Here is a 23,423-nt window from a genome sequence, read left to right as displayed (position 1 = left end):
GTAAGGATTAGAATTAGGGTTAGGGTCAGTGTTTTATGTTTTCTTGTGATTTTGATTCATTTGCGATTTGATTGCTCTTTTCAGTTTGTTGTGTTGCTGCTTTTTCAAGACTTGCAAGTTTGTTGGCTTTGTGGTGTTCTGGATAGTTTCAGTTTTAATTTTGAATGACAGCTGCGGAGCACGAAGCCTCCGTTTCCCAACTGAGAGATCTCTCCCCCCCCCCCCCCCGCTTTCATGGAAGTAGGAGCTGGATGGGGCTGCTCAGCTGGAGAGGTGCAGGCTCCGTCACACTTTTCCACTGAGGGGTGCGTAGCTGTGTTCATCTCAACGTACGTTTAAAGGAGCATCTCGTGGCAATGTGGAGACAGCCCAACAGCTGCCTCAGTGGCAGTTTAGGGGCTCTCAGATGCAGCTGCCGGGCTGCCTCCACCTTCACCACCTTCACCACCCCAGCAACTATTCCACCTGGCTGCCTTCCGGTGGTGCAGGGGCTCTGATGCTCCCCTCAAGGGAGAAGTTTAATGGAGCCCCCAGCCGAGGACCCCTCAATGGCAAGTGTGAGGGAGCCTGCACCTCCCCAGCTGAGCAGCCCGATCTAGCTCCTACTCCCGTGGAAGTAGGAGCAGGGGCACTCAAAACGGAAGTATGGCACTGAAAAAGGAAGTGTAACACTCAAAACGGAACAGTTCAGATTCTGAAAAAAGTTTGCATATCAGAACACTTCCGGGTTTGCAGCATTCGATTTCCAGCTCGAGGCACCATTCACCTGGGCAGCTTGTAGTCAGAGCTGCCACAACGAACAGCTGTGCAAGCCTTTGGAGGCATCAGAGGAGGGGAGAGAAGGAAAGAGGGACAGAGGCTAGTGCTGCCCGCAGCAACCTATCATTCAAGGCACCCCAGGTTGCCACAGCACACTGGTTGAAAACTACTGTAATGTAGCTATATATATTTTCTTAAGCTATAGAGAAGTGTGTTTGATTTATTCTGCTAGCAAAATTTGGGAGCTGGATTTTCTCATGAAATTGTAAGAACTCTTGTTAAGATCATTTAATGTAATTATAACATTGCACTATTAATAACAAGCAAACTTTAAAGAATATCATAAAATAATTTTATTTGATTTAAAAAATAGGTTTGCCACTTGTCTAGAGTAGTGTTTTCCTATTCCAATACCATTACAACAATACAAGAGAACCTGGAGCCATCTCCAAGCTTACATTCATCAGACTGGATTAGTGCTGCATAACCAGTTATGCAAATTACTACAAGGCAACTCTTAGGCAAGGAAGACATCTTGGTCATCTACATTATATTAACAGGATTTATCCAGAGATGAGGTCTTCTAGTTATTTCAGTTCCTCCCAGAAGGAACACAGAAGGCTAATCTAGAGTTGTGCGCTTTCCTTTAACATTCACATTTGCAGTGCAAGTAGCAGCTGAAGGGAAGCTTAGAGTTTAACTCTCTCCCTGTAAGTGTCACAATAAAAAACACCTCTCAGAAGATGCTATTTGCATACGACAGAAGTTCCCCTTGACACCAAGGGAGGTTTCCCTTGAAATGCAAATAAAAGTAATTTTTATTAGGAACCCAGCAATAGGAGCAAGAGTTAAAACTCCCTATTCACAGACACCCCCCCTCCCCAAAGCTGCTCAGGCCTAACCTCAGTGCATATATATATATATATATATATATATATATATATTAATGCATGTTAATTACATTCACCAAATGAATGTCATATCTTGGTCCAGAGGCAATAAGTATTTGCTGCTTGATTATAGGTCCAGCTTCCTCTTTTGGTTACCCAACACTTCTCTCCCAAGCTTCTGAATGGGTGCAAATTCTCACCTTTTCCTGTTAACAATGTTTTCAAGTGTGTGTTTAAAGACATCTAGGATTCACATGGCTATTTCCTCATCATCTTGAGTAAACTGTTACAATTACCTTAGGAAGGATGGAAGGAAGGAAGGAAGGAAGGATGGATGGATGGATGGCCTTGTTATTAAGAAATAATAGTCCTGTCAGTTTGTACCTAGAAATTGGTTTTGAAGCCAGACCTGCAGGTGGATCTCACCAGAAAAGCAACTGCAAATATATTTGGCTATTTTTGATGAGTTAGTTCCTGAACCTTCAATCCATTGCCTCCAATGAAAAACGTATTTAAAATTAAAATCCAAGTTCAAGCTCTCTGAAAATTAGGGGAAATGGTATGCTTCACGTATTATATAAAAGCTAAATCTCGTATGATAGCCAGGCTCAGTACTTTAAATTCAGGAGTAATATCCATCCTTTCTTTCCATTTTCCTCTTTTGGATTTTAATGTGGCAAAGAGAGCACTAGATGAACAAGTACTCAATACTTACAATGGACAGGACTCATACTTCACACACTGGTTTTCCTACTTGCAGAGCACTTCTATCTGGAACATTCAACAACCACACCACATGTCTGCTTGATTTACATGAATTAGGAAACACAACTAGCATTGGCCTCCCAAAGTCTGTATACACAGCTAAAGAAAATGTGCCGTCTTCAGGTGTAAAACCTACTTATGGCTTTTAAGTTACATAGAAATGCTTTTCATGTTAAAGTATGTACCACTGACAACAGCTTCATTATTTGGGCTGGTCTAACATCCTTAGCAGCTTGCCAGGAAACAACTCTGCAACCCTGAGGCAAATGCTCCTTGTTACTAATTCATTCAACCCTCTCATTTGCAATTATTTTGCAAGCCACAGGAAGTAACTGTGGCCAAAGTAAGTGGACATGGAAGGGAAGAGGAAATAGAACATGTAATTTAGCAGCATCCCTGTTCCCCATAGTGTTTACAAACACAAACCATGTAAACACTCTTGCAGTGTAATCCCATTCCATATCCATCCTACAATGGAGGAATAGAATCAGAGATTCTAAATTCTTGAGGATGAGATTTCATCCAGTCAAACGCATTTGGTCACCACTGGAAAACATATTAGCAATAGAGGAAAATGCTAATCAAGGCAGTTTCAATTATTTGAATGAGTTAAGCAAAATAACATTACTGTTGTGAGAGTTCATTCTCCCAGATGTCATGAAAATCTACTGTGAAGTTGAAGAAAGCTTACAGGGAATCGAGGAGTAAATGAGGTTTTAAGGATGCCAAACCAAGCCAAATTTTCATCACATGCTCCCTATATTATTTATGAATGAAGATGTATAACTGTCACAAGGTCAGCAGGATAATCCATCTACCGTAAATTTCGCTCCATAACACGCAGATTTTTCCTCCTAGAAAGTAAGGGGAAATGTCTGTGCGTGTTATGGAGCGAATGCCTACAGATGGCGGGGGAATCTGCTGCAGTTGTGAGCAGTCCGTGGCTTGCTTTGAAACAGCAAAGCAGGTGTAAGCGGCTCCTGTCAGCGAGCCGAGCCGGGAGGAGGGAGAGAAGCAGAGCGGGCTTGGCTGCTTTAAAAAAACCCGTCCTCTATGTTCCTCTCTCCTCCCCACAGAGCTGCTAAGTAGCAGCGAAGCTTTTCAGCCAGCCTAGCCGGGAGGAGGGAGAGAAGCAGAGCGGGGTTGGCTGCTTTTAAAAAAAACCGTACTCTCTGTCCCTGCCTGCAGTTTTTTGCTGTCCGATTTTGGATTAGCCACTGTAGGGGCTGTGTGTGTGTGTGCTTGAGCTATAGTTCTCCTCCTCCTGCTTCCCCTTCGCTCTCCCTGCGCCCCTGCACTCTCCCTCCGACTTTAGAATTGACACTCTGTGTCTGTGTGTGTGTGAGAGAGGGCTCCTTCTCCTCCTCCTGCTTCCCCTTCACTCTCCCTGCGCTGTCCCTCCGACTTTAGAATTGACACTCTGTGTCTGTGTGTGTGAGAGAGAGGGCTCCTTCTCCTCCTCCTGCTTCCCTTCACTCTCCCTGCGCTGTCCCTCCGACTTTAGAATTGACACTCTGTGTGTGTGTGTGAGAGAGAGAGGGCTCCTTCTCCTCCTCCTGCTTCCCTTCACTCTCCCTGCGCTGTCCCTCCGACTTTAGAATTGACACTCTGTGTGTGTGTGTGAGAGAGAGAGGGCTCCTTCTCCTCCTCCTGCTTCCCTTCACTCTCCCTGCGCTGTCCCTCCGACTTTAGAATTGACACTCTGTGTGTGTGTGTGAGAGAGAGAGGGCTCCTTCTCCTCCTCCTGCTTCCCTTCACTCTCCCTGCGCTGTCCCTCCGACTTTAGAATTGACACTCTGTGTGTGTGTGAGAGAGAGGGCTCCTTCTCCTCCTCCTGCTTCCCTTCACTCTCCCTGCGCTGTCCCTCCGACTTTAGAATTGACACTCTGTGTGTGTGTGAGAGAGAGAGAGGGCTCCTTCTCCTCCTCCTGCTTCCCTTCACTCTCCCTGCGCTGTCCCTCCGACTTTAGAATTGACACTCTGTGTGTCTCTGTGTGTGTGAGGGCTCCTTCTCCTTCTCTTGCTTCCCGTTCACTCCCCCAGCGCCCTGCGACTTTAGGGCCAGTTCCCTCTCTGCGTGTGTGTGTGTTTTGACCTCACTGCGCTTGGGGGAGAGTGTTGGTCGCAATTTTTCTTGATTTGTCTCAGAGTGGTTACTATCATGGTTTCCTTGCCGGGGAGGAGGGAGAGACGCAGAGCCTGCTTGTTCTAAAGGAGCAAAGCTGGAGAGGAGCCTCTCCTGCATTATCAGCAGCATCCTTCTCCACACCCCCCACGCGAGCTCCTTGTCCCTTGAGTTCTTTTCCTTCCCTCCCCACTTAAAACGTGGTTACAAAGCACGGATCCACATGGATCCTCAGGATTTTTGCACTAGGTCACCCCAAATTCACCATCAGATCACATAGCATATCCATGGCTACAGCCTGCACCAAAACACACACGCACCCACTGTTTCATGGGGTCGCAATGGCGCAAAAACGTGGTTACAAAGCATGGATCCACATGGATCCTCAGGATTTTTGCATTGGGCTACCCCAAACTCACCGTCAGATCACATGTCTGTGACCACAGCATGAACCACAAAAATCATATATCCACTGTTTCATTTAGAATATTTTTTTCTTGTTTTCCTCCTCTAAAAACTATGTGCGTGTTATGGTCAGGTGCGTGTTATAGAGCGAAAAATACGGTATTTAACCTTGCTGTACAAGGGTAATCAAAGGAAGCTGAGCCTTTAGAAATATCAAAAGGCAGACAAGACATGACCTACTACATTGTGATATGTGTTTGCACATGTATATGATAAGTCTATTCAATATTCATGAGTTTGCATCTACCAGCCTTGGGAGAGTTCTTCTTCTGCTATGTCCAACTTGACTTAAAGACTACTTTTGATATACCTCACTGCCTTAATATTTCTTCTATACCTGCAAAACCCAGCCTACCAAGACCCCTGTAACAGCATGAACTGGGCTAGTTTCAACAACACCTTCACTTCAATGGCCGATTTATGGGCTTGCCTGTTTCAGGAAGCAATCAGTAAACCTCAAGGATGCTTCTGACCATCTCTAGTTATGCAGTTTTTACCTAAAAGGCATTATCCAAGACCAATGTGTTGCATATAAAATTCTTACTTACGTAAGATATAACTAAATAAATCTGTTCCTACTAATGCTTATGCTACTAATATAGTACAAACATGTATCACGACAATTTAGGTAACAGTCTTGAATTAACAGCATTTGGATACATTAATAAATAGGAACCAGCATATTTAAATAGATCCCCCTTCCCTAACACAGGGGCTTAACAAGTCCATATTCTTCATTTTAAGCACCATCTGTTGTTGCTTCATTTCTCCTCTCCTTCTTCCAGGATTTCCTGATAATACTGCATGTCCCACTGATAAAGAACACTACTGCTATGGCAGCAAAGTAGCCGGCATAGATCATGAACTGCAGGGAACAAAAAGAGAAGAGAGTGGTGAACTGAGAAGCAAAGTTCGTTAACCTAAATCAGGGCCAGTCCTACCATTAGGAAGGGTAAGACGGCTGGTAAGGTAATGTTACACATCATAGGGCAGTAAACAGCCAATAAATAGTGCTATCTTCAGCACAATGGGAGGTTGGCAGTCACTATTTGGATTTTATGTCTCAGGCACTAAGATGGCAGGCTGTCTGAGCCATCATTTTATTATAATGAGTAAGAATCACATTTTGTGCTTGATTTTACACTCACCACCCATTTTTGTCAATGCATTTATTAGGTATATCTAAATAGGAAGCAGTCTTCAAGCCAAGCCTGAGAGAAGCTTCCATTTCAAGCAAAAGATGTGCAATGGTTTAATCTCCCGGCAACTCATTAAGACAGATAAGCATTCCCAACATGTATTAGAAAATGAAGGAACCCTCCTCCCCCCAGGAAGCATAGGACAAGGCCCTACCCACCCACCCCCAATGAAAAATTGTTGCAACCAGAATGACCTCTCACACCCTGAGGCAGACAAAAGGCTTTTACTAGGAAGGCTGTATACCCTCTTTTCCCCCACCCAGTCAAAATGAGCCTTACCTGTGTGAATATGTCCAGGCCAAGCCCTTTTGTATCAACAACAATCAATGTGAGCAGAGTCTGCAATGCCAGGGCAATGAATGTATTGACGCCAAAAACAAGAGCATAGCGCTCTACACTTAGATTTGTTGCAATCTGGAAACTTCACAGAAAAAGAAGAAATAGAGAGCATGAGTACTGAAAACAAAAGCCTCTTTTTAGGCAAACATAAGAGATCCACACAAGTTAATAATCAAAAGAGTTGGGATCATACAGGATTAGGGCAGCCAGTGTGCTGCCCTTCAGACATTGGATCCCAGCCAGCAACTCTTACCATCCTTCATCAGTGGTTATGCTGGCTGGGGTCCAATTTTTGGAGGGCACCAAGCTGGTTACCCTGGGACTAGATGCACCTGCCCATGGAAATCCCGATCAGGTATTTAAAAAGCAAATGAGTTATATATATATGGGACCAAGGATACAGGCTCATCCTCCATCCCATGGCTTGCTTTCATCCCAGTAACTTTTAATCTCAGCTAGGGTCACTCTTGCCATCAAAGCCCCCGCAGAGAAAAAGATGTTTGGCAAGATACTTGCCTATGGAATTGTAACCTACACGAAGGGAAGAAGTTATACTCTTCCCCCGTGCACCTCTTTTGCTTTTAAAAAACTGGATATTTTGCCTCTTTCTACATCGGGACGGAAAGCTTTTTTCAGTCCTAAGGCTGCATTCCTTGTCAGAAACCTTTTGGAGACCACATAAAGGGGAGGAGTGTGCACATGCAAAAAGAGCCAATCAATGGATAGTGGTGCCTCGCAAGACGAAATTAATTCGTTCTGCAAGTTTTTTCTTCTTGCGAGTTTTTCGTCTTGCGAAGCACGGTTTCCCATAGGAATGCATTGAAAATCAATCAATGCGTTCCTATGGAGACCGTCCGGGGACAGAGGGGAAGCGCCGCACGCCTTCCCCTCTGTCCCCGGACCTGTTTAAAGCAAGGGGCGGCGGGGAGAAGATTGCTTCTCCCCGTTGCCTGCCCCGCAATCTCCGGGGACAGAGGGGAAGGCGCACGCGCCTTCCCCTTTGTCCCCGGACCTGTTTTAAAGCAAGGGAAGGGGCAGCGGGGAGAATCGCTTCTCCCCATTGCCGCCCCTTGGTTCAAAAGGGGTCCGGGGAGAGAGGGGAAGGCGCACGCGCCTTCCCCTCTGTCCCCGGAGATTGCGGGGCTGGCAACGGGGAGAAGCGATCTTCTCCCCGCCGCCCCTTGCTTCAAAAGAGGTCCAGGGACAGCGGGGAAGACGCGCTGCGCTTCCCCGCTATCCCCGGAGCTTGCGGGGCAAGCTTCGTTTTGCGAAGCAAGCCTATAGGGAAATGTGTCTTGCAAAGTGGCTAAGAAAACGAAAAACTCCTTCGTCTAGCGAGTTTTTCATCTTCCGAGGCGTTCGTCTTGCGGGGTACCACTGTACATGCAAGTCCTGTTTTCTGAACACAATGCATTCCCAGGAAATCTCTCTTGCTCCTGATTTGTCCAGACCTCTTCCTTCCCTGCACAAACAGGTAAGGAAGTGGGCAAACTCAAGCTGTTCAGCTATCTGAATCAGCTGTTCATGTAGCAAGGTTTGGGTATAATTCTTTGTGTTTAGATAACTGAGATTTCAGATAACCTGCATGTACAATTCTACTGACTGCAGGATGCATTCCAGCCATACAAAAGTCAAGAAGTTCTCACACATCTCTCCATAGTCCTTCCAGGTAAGCACGAGGCACTACCACAATCCAAGGACACATTAAAATCAGGTAAAATTACTTACAGAAAGTGTGGCCTATGGGAATGGGCCTGGCCTGGGGAGAGTTCCAAGAGTCAAACAGAGAGAATGGGAAAATCCCATTTGGTCCTTGAGCCTAAGGTTCCCCACCCCTGCTCTACATGATTAGTGGCAGCTCCAAATTTAATAACACAATGAAGTGCCAACATCATGTGTAATTTTGCCCTTAAATATCTGCATATGCAGTGATCTTATTGCTTCAACCCACAAACCAAAACACACACATGGATGTCATTTCCCAGCTGAGTATATCAAAGGGAAAATCAAAGCAGTTGAGCTGGTTGTACTATCCCAACTTGTTCAATGGAGGCTGACATGCCCATTTGTAAAATGGGAACAGTGACCTAATTCAGTGCTGAGGAGGATAGATGAGGTGCTGAAATATTAACTGCCAGGAGCTCTAATGATAAAATGACTTGGATTTTAATTGCATAGGATTTGTAAACAGTGGGCAGAAGGGAAGAGCCAAGATGCACAATGGAGAGGTGACTAGTTAATTCTGACTACAGATGAGAAGACTCAATGGGTGGGAAATCAGTCAGTCATTTTTGCCAGCTAAGAATCGCTGCTTCCCAGTGTAGCTGGTAGAGGCACAAGCAAAACTTGGTTGAAGCTGCAAAGCATCAGATCAGCCCAATCTGATGCACATTTATTATGAAGTAACTCATTCAATGGGGCTTATTTTTCTGAAAGCACACATAGGATTAACTTCTACCGAAAATCAGGGTGTTCTTCTTATCTGCATTTGCTCACTGGCACAGTTTTTCAGGGCAAGTTGTACAACAGCCTTCTCTGAAGGCTTTGGGAGAAATGGGTGGTCATCCAAATGTGGTTTTAAGCTTTTGGGTGCAATAACTCCCACCCAACTCCAGTTTTGTAAGCAAAAAACACTGTTCCAAAACAGTAATGAACATCAGTTGGGAAGGACTGTAGCTCAATGGTAGAACACATGTTTCCCATGCAAAAATCCCAGCTTCAATCCCTCCTGGAAGGGCTGGGAAAGTTCTGTCTGAAACCCTGCAGAGCTGGTGCCAGTATCACTGGTGGGGAGTCTGTGGCCCTTCAGAAGTTGCTGGTTTACAACTCTCATAATCCCAAACCATTGGCCATGCTGGTTGGAACTGACTGGAATAGGAATCCAGCAAGAACTTGTGTTGAAATTACCAAGATAGCTGATCCAGCTCAGTAGAAGACAGTTTTCTTTGTTCCCACATGGGAGTCTCTTGATAATGCAGTTTCCTTTCCATGACAATTAAAAGATGAAAGCTGTTGATACCTGTGTCCTTGCTACTCTTACTTATGTACTGTCTATAACTACTGCCCATTGCTCAGTATTCAGCTACTGTACTTGCAGTAACTAGGACAATCTGTCTTAGTTTGTGTGCTTTCCTGAACTATTGCATTACACTGCAAAATGAATTATGCAAACCCACAACATAGCTGATGCATGTGAATGCACTGCTTACAAAGCACTTATTGCTTTTCCTAGCTTTCACCTTTACCCAAACAAATAAGCTTGGAAGAAACCCAACACATGAGGATATTATAATATGGAGAATCTATTTTTAATTCTGACTTTTCTGGTTGCCAGTGTCTTACTGGCTGCATGCCCAAAGTCGCAGTCATTTGGCATGACAGCAATTAGATGTGCACTGCCAGAAAAATAAAAAGACAAATGGTTGCATAAGACAGACTGGAAACCCCAGGCCTAGTTTCAAAGTGACACCAGGTATGCAAACCCAACTTTACATTGAAAACAGAACCCTCATCTGCTACATGCAACATTAGTAACTCAATTCAAAACAAAATGTCAGGCACTTTTTCTTACATAACCATAGAATCAAAAGAGTTGAAAGGGACCGCGAGCATCATCTAATCCAACCCCCTGCAATGCAGGAATCTTTTGCCCAACCCATGGCCCTGAGATTAAGAGTCTCATGCTTCACTGACAGAGCTCATATTCAAATTAGGCCACAGCATGTAAACAGCACATATTGAATAAAAGTACCCGCTGTTCTTTGCTTATATTACAATTTTCTGATTTCAGACTGAATTGACCTGATTGACTTGTGCTCCAGCAGACATAATTGAACAAGGCACTGCATTCTAAAATTCAAGAATCTAGATGCACGTTGATTGCCTTTGCTTGTTTGACATTCTTAAATGCAGAACATCAATTCAGTGCTTACAACGCAGTACAGCTCTGTGCCGAGTTTACTGAAACATGGATGATAAATTATAAACTGTCAGTTTGCAAAGATCTACTTACGTTGCAATTGTGATGAGCAGCATATAGACAATTCGGAATACTATGTACGAAGCATAACAGACCCAGATGTTATGAACGCTGTCCATGATATACACGGCGGCAGCAATGCAGAGGGAAAACATGGCTAAGGCTATCTCGCCCCAGGTAGCCCAAGATGTTTTTATGTGGCCCACAACAAACACAGCCACAGCTCCTGTAAGTGCAAAAAACAAATTAATTTGTATTTAGCTAGCCTTTAGGGCAGAGTTGCCTAATCTGTGGCCCACATCCACCACTCACCCGCCCGCCCCCGCCCCAGTTTTTGTGGCCACCCAAAAGACACATCCCTGAAATATGTCATTTTACATATATATAATAATAAATTGGGGGGAGACATCCCCCCGCCAAACACACACATACCCAAAATTGTCTTCTAAATACAGTGGTGCCTCGGGTTAAGTACTTAATTTGTTCCGGAGGTTTGTTCTTAACCTGAAACTGTTCTTAACCTGAAGCACCACTTTAGCTAATGGGGCCTCCTGCTGCTGCCGTGCCGCCAGAGCACAATTTCTGTTCTCATCCTGAAGCAAAGTTCTTAACCTGAAGCACTATTTATGAGTTGGTGGAGTCTGTAACCTGAAGTGTATGTAACCTGAAGCATATGTAACCCGAGGTACCACTGTAGAAGTAAAATTGGCCACACCCACTTTGATATGTGACTCCCTTGTCATAGGTCATTGTGGCCCTCAGCCCAAAAAAGTTTAACAATCCCCATTTCAGGGCTTTTACAGTTATATGGTGCAAGCAGGCTTGAGAATTTTGAGGGCAGAGAGAAAAGAGGTGGGAGGTTAATGTAGAAATGTTGCCCAGTACTAGCAGTTACAATCATTACTCAATTGTGGTTGTGCATAAAAGCCTGTGTAAGCATCAGCCTATTGCTCCAACTGGTGTTGCATTGGTCATATTCATGTACCAAACCTGGGCATACTTTGCTTGGGTAAAGCTCCTCAGGAGGTTGCTATAAACACTATCATCTCCAGACAGAATTTCAAAACATTAAATTGCTAGCAAAAGCAAATGAGTCATCACATGCACACATCGTATGAAACTCACTCAACAGTAATTTAAGGGAGTGCCGTTTACGGGAAAGGGTCTCTTGCTCGAAAGAGGAAAGCACCAGTTTTGGCAGCTGCACAGCGCACATACCCTGTAGGTAAGGTATGTTTAGTCATTTAGATCCAGTGCTAAACATTGTCCCATAGCATGGATCTTACCTCTTTAAAAAAAATAATTACAGAGGGAACTTACCCAACAGTGTGGAAACAGCCTCTACACCACCGTTATAGATCGGAGAGGTCTGAGAAGGCAGCACTTTTTCCCATAGACCTTGAGCATAGTTTATGACTTGGAAGTAACCACATGTTGAGAGCGCCCACCAAACAGACCAACACAGCAGAGGCCGGGACGAGTAGCACCGAAGGAAGTCCTGCCAGAGCTCTTTGATTACTTTCACAATGTCCACTCTCTCCTCCTGCATAGATTTAAAAGACACAAAATTCAGCTAATCTTTCTGTCAGTTACTTGCATGTACAGCAGCACAATAGGAAGAATACAGATCTAAATAGGGCTAAAGATATAAAACTGTCTCCTATTCAAGAAGAAGCACCACCAGAGAGCAGTGTCCCTGGCTATCTTTCCAATAAAAAGATGAATCCATGACAGTGAAACTGAAGACCACTAGTTCAGATACATTCATGGGGTTGGACTAGATGACCCTAGGGAATCCCTAGGGAATCTACAATCCTATAATTCTATGGTCCTTTTCTCATCCTGGATTGGGCCCTGCCTGATTATACATGCCACCACAATTCTTTTTGATCTTTGAATAATTGTACAAAAATAGCCTGTTTGTGCTAGGAAAAAAACTGCATGATGGAATCTGGGTAGAGAGGTAAAAAGGTTGTGTGGTGCACAGAGACATCATACGAACTGGAATCTTCAACTGTTAATACGTTGCTACCTGCAGTATTAAACAAATATAATATTCCTGCTTAGAAAAGAGTCTATGCCATGTATGGACAAAACAATGGGATGGCAGGATAGTGGCTTGGGGTGGAGAATTAGTCAAAGAAATATGCAATTCTGGGGTGAACATGGACAGGGTTGGTTCCTGCTAGCTATATCCCATATTCTCAACATTCAACAAGTAGTAGAAAGTAAGGCATTTAAATAACGGGGCAGCAATGGTTGGACACATGGAGAATTCTACAAAAAACACTTGGCAAACCCTGTGCCCCGAACTCCCAAGGCCCAGGGCTTGCAACGCTTACTCAGCCCTGCACAATCCCAAACACCCTACAATCAGCTGTAACACATGGAATCCTTGCCTATACTCTGTGCGGGTAAACATTTACACTATGGCTGAGGTCAAACAGCCAAAGGTTCATAGCATACCAGTTGTTTTTAACAAGGGAGACGAATATTTATATGCTTGATCCCAACTGCCCATGACCAAAGTGCTGTAGTAGGTGACGCATTCGCTCTCTGCCTTAGTTCCTTTCCGATAAATAAAAACAGCCACAGTCCCCACGGGATTGCTATGACTACGATCAAGATAAGAATTATAATACTCTTTGCATATTCAGCTATGGGGAATTATTACAGCTGAACTAAAAGGTGCAGGATGCTAAGCTTTCACCTCCAGCAAAAACTGCACAGATACCCTTCAAGCAATTTAGGGGGAGGGTACAAGCACAGCCAGCCAGACCATGAGGCAGGGTGAGGAAGCTGCCCCCAAGGGGTAACACACCCTTTCCACTACCCAGCTTTGCCACTGGTCTCCCCAGCCTCTAGGGACAGAGAGGGACTGGCAGCAAAGTTCTGCAAAATGCCTCCCCTGCTGCTGAGTCCATGAGAGAGAAGGTGTTCCACCACCCAGCTTGGCTGCCATGTGTGGAAGGGGGATCCCCCCTCCACACATATGTACACACACACCAGCCCGGAGATGGGGCAGGGCTTTGCACCAGCTTCTTTCGAATGGAGAAGTCGATGCAAAGCTGCATCACATGACAGGAGGGGGAGGACCCAGAAAGGATTCATTCACACACACACACACACACACACACACACACACTGTGGGAGATGCCACAAGGGCTTCTTGAGTAGCCCTCAGGGAGTTTGCCCCCCTACATTGCAGGCGGCAGCATATTTCACCTTGTGCATACAAAGCAAGGACAATGGTAGCCTAGAAAGCACTACTCCTTGCTGTCAATTGGCTGCGCTAGTTAATATGCCTGATTAACTAAAATCGGTGGGTCGTTTTCAGCCAGGTTTTACTCAGAGCACACCTATTTATATTCACTGACCTAACTTAGTCATGTCCATTACTCTGAGTAAAACTTAGTTTAGTATCACCTAGTATATTCCCAGAACAATTTTTTTTTAAGCATTGGAGAAGGAGCATTTCAGAGACTAAACAGGCAACGAACAAGATGAGCGACTTTCCCTCCCACAATTGAAACAAGCAAGCACTCCGCTCAGCCCTAATATTTAAAACCACATACTTTTTCAACATACATCCAACTGAGGTAGGGCTGTAAACAAATCAGAAACAGCTGCCATGATTACTCAATAGTGTGTTGGGGAGGGAGGCTTGTTTAATTTCAGTGTACACAGGTTGTACAATGATTAAGGTATTATTATTATTATTATTATTATTATTATTATTATTATTTTGAAATACTCAGCAGAATGTGCCAAAAATACACAGGCAATGGATATGCCACATAATCATAAAAGCGATTGTAGAGAGGACTCAGAACCCGCCATCTTTAGTCAATATCCGACAGCGGACAGCTAGTAGCCCAATCCCTTAGGGGGCCTGTAACCCACCGGACGTTATCGAACTATAATTCCCATCATCTCTGCCCAATGGCCATCCAAAAACAACAGGAGTGATACAGGTTAGGCCACATCTGGTTTAAAGCCACAATCAAAGAATGCCTAACCACATCTGCTTATTACTGAAGAAACAAGCTAGGGCACATCCAATGGTACAAGGGAATTATGTTTCTCATGATGGGAGCCAAGCAAGCTTAGCACGCTTAAAATCAATGGAGACAATGGCTGTACACTGCTGCTAGTTACTCTAGCTAACTCTTTTTCCCCACAGGGACAAAGCAATGTTTATTAACATTCTATGGCTTTTTAAATGTGTTTGTGGGAGGGGGTTATTGGTTTGTTTTTTATTTTGTTACGTATCATTTTGTATTTTTATGTTGTAAACTGCCCTGTGATCGTCGGATGAAGGGTGGTTTACAAATTTAATAAATAATATTATTTCCTCCACCTTTTACTGATGAAATGGCTAGCAAAGTACGGTAAGTCCCGAAGCAGCGTGACTCACAGCAAGAGTTGCAAGTGGTATGCTGCTGCTGTAGTAATTTATCCCGCATCAGGTCTGAGTGAATGTAACTTTTCAAGGTGAACAAAATGTGATTTGTGAACAAAAGAGAAAGGATAACTTTCCCAACACTAAAACTCATGGGCAGCTTGGAACAAGTTTATCGGAAAAGGGGGGAAATTCCAATACTGCCCCACACCTAAATTCAGCTCCTGTGTTTTACTGAAGTTTTAGATTTTTAAGAGCAGTCAAGCTGTTTTTAGAGAGAGAAAAGCCTATTAATGGCAGTCTAGTTTGTGATTCCTTAAGTGGGACACAAAACATATGCTGGAGCAAGTGTACAAATTCTGCAAAAACTGGCCAACATCAACAACTAGTCACCAACCTGACGCCCTCTTAATGCTGGTGCCCTCCAAATGCTCCAAAATCATGCTGTGCTGACCAGGACTGATGGAAATAGATGTCCAAGGCATCCAGAGGGCACGAGGGCCTGGTCTATAGGCTGCAGAAAAGAAAAATCTCAAATCCTACTTCCCTTTCTCTCACTGTCTGTGACTATATGGAGTCCTGAGGTTGAATGAATGGTCTGGGAAAGAGACAGGTAGGAGAGAAGAGCTGTGTTTGGTTCTGCCTTTTTGACCACAAGTTTGGAGCCAGCATGAGGCAGAACACTTCTGGTGCATCTACCCGAGGGCAGCACAGTGGTGCCAAAGATGACATACTGCCTCCAGTTTCCATCAACAAAGAAAACACATCAGCACAGGATAAAGAGGAACAACTATAGAGCTCTATACTCAAAGATGGGGGGAAACTGCAGATCGCCAATACCCTAGCAGACTGATGCAAGATCTGCATGTGTATTGTCTCCTCTCCCACAGAGCCTGCTGCCTGGAATCTATAATCTGTAGGGTTGCACCAGGATGTTTAAGATTATATGTGCTTAAGCCAAGACCAAGCTGTATTTGCAGTTTGCTTGTGTACACAGTCTGCAGATAAGGGGTTTTTTTGCCATTCACCATAACTAAAGAATCTCTTTTTAGAATGGACTTTTTCTCCATTAAGAACTCTCACCTCAACATCAGTGCCCTGAGTAGGCTGGTGGACACAGCACTGACAATACATTCAACTTTCAATGTATAGAATACGTACAAGAATACAATATGAAAACACCTGAGTTGCAAAATGTCAGTAGAAGGCATGGGTGGGGAGAGATGAAGGAATGAGAGAATAGGAGAGGAGGAGGAGCAGTATTAGCCTATACCAAAATACACTGTTGTGCTAATTTACATAGAACTGAAGAAAGTGCTGCCATCTATCCATACAGGTTCTCTCAGCTTCATGCTAATCCTCTGCTATGGAAGCAGAGCTTGACTGGGAAACTTTAATTCCATGGAATGCTAAGAGCTTTAATTACCAATTGTAGCCTAGCAAACAAAACAAGAACAAAAACACAGAACCCTTTCTGGCCAAGGGACAGGATTTTTTAAAAGTAATTTCTAGATTTGTTTGCACAATCGCAGAAGTTTGCTTTCTGCTGAAGTGTTCATTCAGGCTTCACTATGTCCTGCAAACTCCTTTAGAAGCATCTCCACACAAGTTTTTCTGACCCAGTCTTCACTTCATTGGTTCCTATCTCTGGACCTAGTTTACCCTGCCAATTGGCCAAAACTTCTCCATAGGCTCTCCTAAGAAGCTTGTGGTAGCATCTGTACTTGCAAAGAAGTTTAAAAGTATCATATTCTTAAGATGGGTAGTAGCCCACCTTCAGAAACATACAAGAATACCTGTTCTTGGAGCTACCGCTTACTCTCCCCAGCAACAACAGATTCCCCAAAAGAATCTGTTTTCTTCTCTCAGGCCTTTTAAGATCTTGTTTTTAAGTTCCTATGGAATGGTTAGTGGTTTTAGCATAAGCATTTGATGGTTCCAGTTTCTGCACTCTGTACAGTATTTGATTGTGGTTGATTTTTGTATTTGGCTTTTATGCTGGCTTGTTTTACGCAATTATAGGTTTTTATTGTAATACTATATTTTTCTCCCTTTGGATACCTAGAAAATTCATTTAATGAGGCATCTCATAAACAAAAATAATAAATTGGAAGTTAAGAAAACTGGCATATTTGATTTGCCTGAACTTGTACATGTTCCAGGAGGCAATAGGTCTCCACTGCCAGAGGCATGCTGAAGATCACATCCCCAGAATTTAAAGTGATCAGACACCTGAAAACCCAATGAACTGCCCTGACATGCCACAAGCAACAGACAATGTAATGGTCAATTAACCCAACAGAGATGTTCTGTGCAATGAGAGAGCTGCACCTTCCATTCCCCTGGAAAACAGAATTATTGCTTACCTGTTGCACTGCTGGATGCTCATCATCTCTATTTAAAGGGATCTCCGATTCAACATCTTCCCACCCAGGAACCCTCTTTAAGGCAGGATCTACCACCTTCGTTTCCTTACTGACCTGGGTGCTTGACTGGCGATGGTGAAAGAAAAGGCTTTTCTGTGGCATGGGCAGAAACCAGGCCATGGCAAAGGCAACGGACACAGCAGTGAGAGAGATCACATTCAAATTGAACAGAGGCCAGGCAAATACAGACACCAGGATTTGTCCAGAAACAGAGCCCACTGTAAAACCCACAAGTGTAGCACTCCGACAGTAGCTCGTGACTTTTTGATACAATGTTAGGTCCACAACGCTATAGATGTAGGAATAATAGGCAATTTCTGTGGCAGTCACCAGTCCATAGAAGAACTCCAGGAACTGAATAGCCAGCAGTCCTTCTGCATAAAGCAACATAAACCATGTCACTATAAGGCTTAGTCCTTGTAGAAGGATGACAGGCTTGTAGCGGAGATAGTCTGTTGCCAGGAAGACAGGAAAGAGCAGCACCAAATAGGAGTAAGTCCATACTGGATAAATTTCATTGAAGACCTAAATGAAGAAGAAGAAAAAGATATTGTCAGGGGCTCAGGAGCAGAAGCACAGGGGAAGGGGAAGAATCTGAGGGCAGCGTGGGAGAAGATGACAGTGGCCCGAGAGATTCCATGAGCCTCTCCAGCGAATCAGAAGATTCCCAGAGGGGGGCGCCGATGGCCAGGGCAAGGGGGGTCCCAGGGGGGACGCGCCAGAAGCAAGGGGCCAGCGGGGACTCCCAGAGCAGCGGCTGGAGATCAGGACCAGCTTCCCCACCAGAGCGCAGTGGGGAGGAAGAATCCCAGGTATCAGGGACAGCGTCTCCTCCAGGAGAGAGAGAAGATGAGGTAGGGCTGACCACGCCTCCATCGGAGAGCGAGGGAACGGTCAAGAGGAAGGTTGCCGGCTGGGCGCGTGCGCCAAGTTCAAATGTACAGGCGAGCAGCACAGCAGGTAGCCCGGATAGGGAACCAGGTCCTAAAGCCCGCCGGAGGGAGGGGGAAGAATCAGGGGAGTCAGCGTCAGAAGAGTCCAGAAAGAGTGAAACCCCAGCGGGCAGGAGGGCCCAGAGGAGGAAGGAGCTAAGGAAGAGGTGGAGCAAGGCTAGAGTCTTAAACTGGTGTGGAAGGGGAGGAGATTCAGACGGAGCTTCGGCGGTCTCTAGAGCTTAAGACGTAGAGCTGCGCGCCAAGGCTTTGAAATGGAAACTGAACTTCAATAAAGACTTTTGTATATATGACAACGACCTGGCGTTGGTCCTCTGTGAGCTGGGACCTAGGGCAGTTCTGACAGATATGAACATTTGTTAACAGAAAATTCATATTCTAACAGGTATAATTTACAGCTCTTTCAAATACAAGCTTTTGCGTAACATCAAACTGCGCAAGGGGTAGTTGCCAAGCAAATTCTCTCTAGAGAGACCATCATACAGCCAGAGTCCCTTGGAAAGCATGGAGCATCTGATGGCATTTGGTAGTCATTTCTAGAGAGGGAAAATGGAGAATGAGAAGAGTATGCTTGCTGGTCCACACTGCAACCACACTCCATCACCCCAGTGTGATTTTATAAGTAACAACCTCAGGAAGAACAGCTATTTTTTCCTCATGTTTCCCTATTTGTGGTTTTAGGATTGAGTCAGAGATATCCTGCTCTGTTAAGGAAAGGATGAGCAACCTCCGGCACTCCAGAACTTCTTGTTGGACTCCCAACTCCCACTAGTCCCGGGCTGCATGGCCAATATTCATGGCTGATAGGAGTTGCAGTTCAGCTACAGAGTCAGAGGCTCCCCATCCCTGTATTCAGGCTCCACCCCACTGACCTTTACACACAGCTGCAAGGAATTATTTTTATGTGTTCACTGCAGAAAAATAAACTTGTGCTGGCTAAAATGGGGGAGGGAGAAGAGAAGGTAAAATAGGTTAAGAAGAGTGGTGCAAAATCAAAGTTTCAGAAGCAGTGCCTTACTAGGGTCGGCTGGCATGACACTTTATTAATCTCAGGCTTGGACACTGCAGTAGTAGTACAGGCTGATATTTCCAGCTTAAAATGTACCAAATACATACTGAAACAGAGTGCACGTGGGGTTAGTTGGAAAAGGCAATACGTAGAAGATGACCCTGTAATGTTTACAAGCTCATTTGCACGAAAAAGTTATGTGTTGTTGTTGTTTTAATCTTCACTATGGAGAACAACCACACAAACCTGGAAGAACAGAATTGAAAATACGGAGTCACATACAGCTAATCGAAACGACAGTCACAAAAGATTTGTTGCAAGAAAGATCAAGATGTATAAAAAGCAGCAGTGAGATAAAAACTTGTAAGACTGGATATTTCAGAACCTTATCACAAAATCTCCAGTCAATTTTGCTGTCATCTGCAACAGTCAGGATAAAATCATTTGCAAGGACTTACAGATTGCTAAAGGTTGAGACAGTCTGCATTATTTCATTGTCATTATTCATAAAAGGTAAAAAAAAATCCAGTTAAAAACTGATAGAGGTAGGAAAACTATGGAACTTGATTTCCACTTAGCAAGTATCCAAGTGACAGCTGTCCTACGCATTACAACCTTGCAATACCTGTCTCCAAGGGCAAAATTTTTAAAGTATGGTTTCTCATAAATAAGTCCTATTCAGATCAATGGGATTACTCCTTGGAAAGTATGTTAATGATGCAGTCTTCAACCAGCAAAGGTCTACCTGTTCATTATGGCGTATTACTGAAATTGGGCCTTTAATTGTTTCCTGGACGGATTTTCTCCCTACTAAAGGTGTTCAGCCCTTTAATGACTAGTTTCCTAAATTCAAATGGCATTATTTTCCTGTCCTGTTTACCTTTGTTTTTATTAGCTTTCCTTCTGCAAAAAACAGAAATGAATTTACTTATTTTTAAGAAAATGAAGGTCAAGCATGTGCACTCTCTCCAAAACACAGACAATACATCCCTTGGAAAACTGAAGCAGGAAGCAGGTGCCAAAACGACCACAGGTTTAGATGAGTTGAAGGCCAGCAGCACACCAACTGCAGATTCTCTCAACAACTTTGAGTCAACTAGCTTGTGCTGCTGCTGATGGGAAACAAAGGTAAGCTCCCCAAGCCCTCAACCAAGGGTCAATAATGCTTAGTCCATGCAGGATGGCCTAGGGCTGCAGCTTGGAAGAACTGCTGCAGGCCAAGGCTTGAATGAGAAAACACTAAAATGCAACGGGCAGCAACTGAAGTCTCCATAATAACTGAGTGAATGACGGCAATTCCAAATAACAGTTACAGTAGATGCAAGTTTGATCTAGGAGAGGGATGGGCAGGAGATACACCAAGATCTTCTGGTAGGAATTATATCACTCATTTGCACTACCACCATGCAAATCATAGAATCATATAATTGTAGAGTTGGAAGGGACCACAAGGGCCATCTATTCCAACCACCAGCAAAGCAGGAATCTTTTGCCCAAGGTAGGGCTTGAACCCATGATCCTGAGATTAAGAGTTTCATGCTCTACCAACTGAGCTACAAATATATGGTTAAAAATTAGGAAATGGTTCTCCAAATACATGTTTGGGTTAAAAGTGGGTTCTGGGTCTGAAAAGTTTGAAGCATATGGCTCTCTATGATTCTGCAGTAGATCAACAATGATTTTTTGAATCCAAGTCTGGGATAGCTGAGTTGGTAGTGCGTGAGACTCTTAACCTCAGGGTTGTGAGCCTGAGCCCCACTTTGTGCAAAAGATTCCTACATTGCAGGGAATCGACCTCCTAGATGATTCTTGGTGCTCCCTTCTGACTCTACAATTCTATGATTCCAAGTCGTCTAACAAAGGATTATACTGTATACTCCCATTATACTGTACTTCTGAAATTAAGGAAGCAGAGATGTTCACATGAGGAAAGGACTTTTCTTAAATAAAGATTATGAGCTACCGTATATTGATTTCCGGCACTCAAAATAAATGTGTGGGCTCAGGATTCTTTAATTCTAAGTGCATGCCTTTTGCACAAGATTCCAGTAAAAATATAATTAAACCCACCCTGATCTGTCAACCTCTGCATACTATGCAGTATACCAGTGACAGCAGGACCCCATCGCAGGCTAATGACGCAAGAAAAGTCCCGGTACTTTTAGTAACCGTTTGGCAAGTCGAAGTCAGAAGATCCACCTGCTGCTGCTCAGGACAGTGCCAAACTTTCCCGTCGCGACATCCGCTTTCCCTCCCGCTTCCACCAAGGGGATCACGCGCTTATGAATCTACCCGTAATTCTGACTTCCCCTATAGCTCCAGCAGCCAGCCATTCATCCATACCGAGTCCCGGGAAGCTTTAGCCTTCCAAACCAAGGGGGGTCGGGGGGGGGGCCTTCAGCCTACCTGGCAGCCATACCCGCAAGAATTCGGCGCTAGGGAAGGGTCCTCTGCACATGTTCGAGAGCCCTCTCTCTCCTTAGCAGGACCGACGGCCGAGGCGGAAACACAAAGCCCCGGGCTACAAGCACTGAAGGGACAAAGCCCTTGTCTACAGAGCTCGGTGGGGCTTACTTCCGAGGAGACCCCCACCCCCACCCCCGGACGAATCTCCTCTTGGAAACGCTACGGACTAAAAATGCCGCCGCCGCCGCCCGTGGAATACCTGAGTCTCGGTGAGGTTCTTGTCCGGCCCCAACAGGTAAGGCGTGAGGAAAGGCTCCGACGGCCGCAAGCTGGCGAAGAAGCCGTAGCCGCAGAGCACCGCCGTAGGCAAAGCCCAGCCGAAGGCGCGCGGAGCCCGCCCCGCGCGGCGAGGCAACAAGACGCGGGACCGGAGCCCGTCCAGGACACCCTGCGCTTCCATCCGACGAGCCCCGCGATGGGGCGTCTCCGCGTATGTACGTCCCTCTCTCTCTCTCTCTCTCTCTCTCTGAAGTGCAGCGCTCGCTCGGCTCGCTCAAATCTGCGCCGCTGCCCACGCGGCCGAGCGCCAAAGGCACCTTGGCCCTGCGCAGTAGCGCGCGCGGGAGGCACGCCCCGCAACTTCCGGTGCCGGTTCGGGGGTATTTTTTGTGGTAGTGGGAGCGGGGCACGGAAATCTCCCGCTCGCCCCCGCGGAGCGTTGTGGCTCAGGAGGCGGTCGTTGAAATGGAATTTAAAGAACTGCACCTTTGCTGCAACCTGAGAGGTGTGGCTTGCGGGTGTCCCCACACCACACACACATAGATACACTGGACTCTGTTTTTTTTTTTAAATAAACATAATGCCTTGCCGTGGCGAAGGGGCTTGAATAACTCAGAGAAGCTATGACCTATGTCGTGCAGGGCCACCAAAGATGGAGAGTTTTGACCAAACGTGATCCACCTGGAGCAGGAACCGGCAAGCCACTCCAGTATCCCTGCCAAGAAAACTCCATGGACAAAGACAACAGGCATAGATATGGTTTTCCCAGTACAGTGGTACCTCGGGTTACATACACTTCAGGTTACAGACGCTTCAGATTACAGATTCGGCTAACCCAGAAATAGTACCTCGGGTTAAGAACTTTGCTTCAGGATGAAAACAGGACTTGTGCTCCGACGGCACGGCGGCAGCGGGAGGCCCCATTAGCTAAAGTGGTGCTTCAGGTTAAGAACAGTTTCAGGTTAAGTACGGACCTCCAGAACGAATTAAGTACTTAACCCGAGGTACCACTGTAGTGATGTATGGAAGTGAGAGCTGGACCTTAAAGAAGGCTGATCACTGAAGAATTGATGCTTTTGAATTATGGTGCTGGAGGAGACTCTTGAGAGTCCCATGGACTGCAAGAAGATCAAACCTCTCCATTCTTAAGGAAATCAGCCCTGAGTACTCACTGGAAGGACAGATCCTAAAGCTGAGGCTCCAACACTTGGCCACCTCATGAGAAGAGAAGACTCCCTGGAAAATACCCTGATGTTGGGAAAGATGGAGGGCACAAGGAGAAGGGGACAACAGAGGACGAGATGGTTGAATAGTGTTCTCGAAGCTACCAGCATGAGTTTGACCAAACTGCAGGAGGCAGTGGAAGACAGGAGTGCCTGGCGTGCTCTGGTCCATGGGGTCACGAAGAGTCGGACACGACTAAACAA

At 45.1% G+C, this 23,423-nt stretch overlaps 1 protein-coding gene and 1 long non-coding RNA gene across 3 annotated transcripts in view; one reads left to right on the top strand and one right to left on the bottom strand.

Moving 5' to 3' along the window:
* The window catches only part of LOC309340812, a 229,142-nt gene extending 227,000 nt beyond the window's left edge, over window positions 1-2,142 (top strand). The window contains exon 2 of the long non-coding RNA XR_014156115.1: window positions 940-2,142. This is a non-coding gene — a long non-coding RNA (uncharacterized lncRNA). The remainder of the gene's footprint in view (window positions 1-939) is intronic.
* A 2,968-nt stretch (window positions 2,143-5,110) lies between these two features.
* SLC19A2 (solute carrier family 19 member 2) lies at window positions 5,111-22,300 on the bottom strand. 2 transcript variants are annotated; one of them, XM_081859567.1, is made up of 6 exons: window positions 21,977-22,300; window positions 17,404-17,874; window positions 11,842-12,064; window positions 10,555-10,747; window positions 6,483-6,624; window positions 5,111-5,869 (listed from the first exon to the last, which is right to left on the bottom strand). In XM_081859567.1, exons 1-6 carry the CDS (start codon window positions 22,175-22,177, stop codon window positions 5,744-5,746), a joined length of 1,356 nt encoding a protein of 451 aa, XP_081715693.1. In that variant the 5' UTR covers window positions 22,178-22,300; the 3' UTR covers window positions 5,111-5,743. The 2 variants fall into 2 exon arrangements, with proteins under 2 accessions (XP_081715693.1, XP_081715692.1); XM_081859566.1 differs by having other exon boundaries at window positions 17,290-17,874; window positions 21,977-22,296.
* Window positions 22,301-23,423: the final 1,123 nt, after the last annotated feature.

This window comes from Podarcis erhardii (assembly GCF_964252035.2).
Source record: "Podarcis erhardii genome assembly, chromosome: 4".
In the NCBI taxonomy this organism is placed as follows: Eukaryota; Metazoa; Chordata; class Lepidosauria; order Squamata; family Lacertidae; genus Podarcis; species Podarcis erhardii.
This window is presented reverse-complemented; position numbering and strand designations above follow the sequence as displayed.

What these genes read in the sequence shown, in the direction of transcription:
- SLC19A2 (XM_081859566.1), bottom strand. Translation starts at nt 22,177, where the DNA reads ATGGAAGCGCAGGGTGTCCTGGACGGGCTCCGGTCCCGCGTCTTGTTG. An exon ending in AGCATCCAGCAGTGCAACAG is followed by an intron (nt 12,065 to 17,289) that starts GTAAGCAATAAT and finishes AAATCTATGCAG; the next exon opens with GAGGAGAGAGTGGACATTGT. An exon ending in CTGCTCATCACAATTGCAAC is followed by an intron (nt 6,625 to 10,554) that starts GTAAGTAGATCT and finishes TTTTCTGTGAAG; the next exon opens with TTTCCAGATTGCAACAAATC.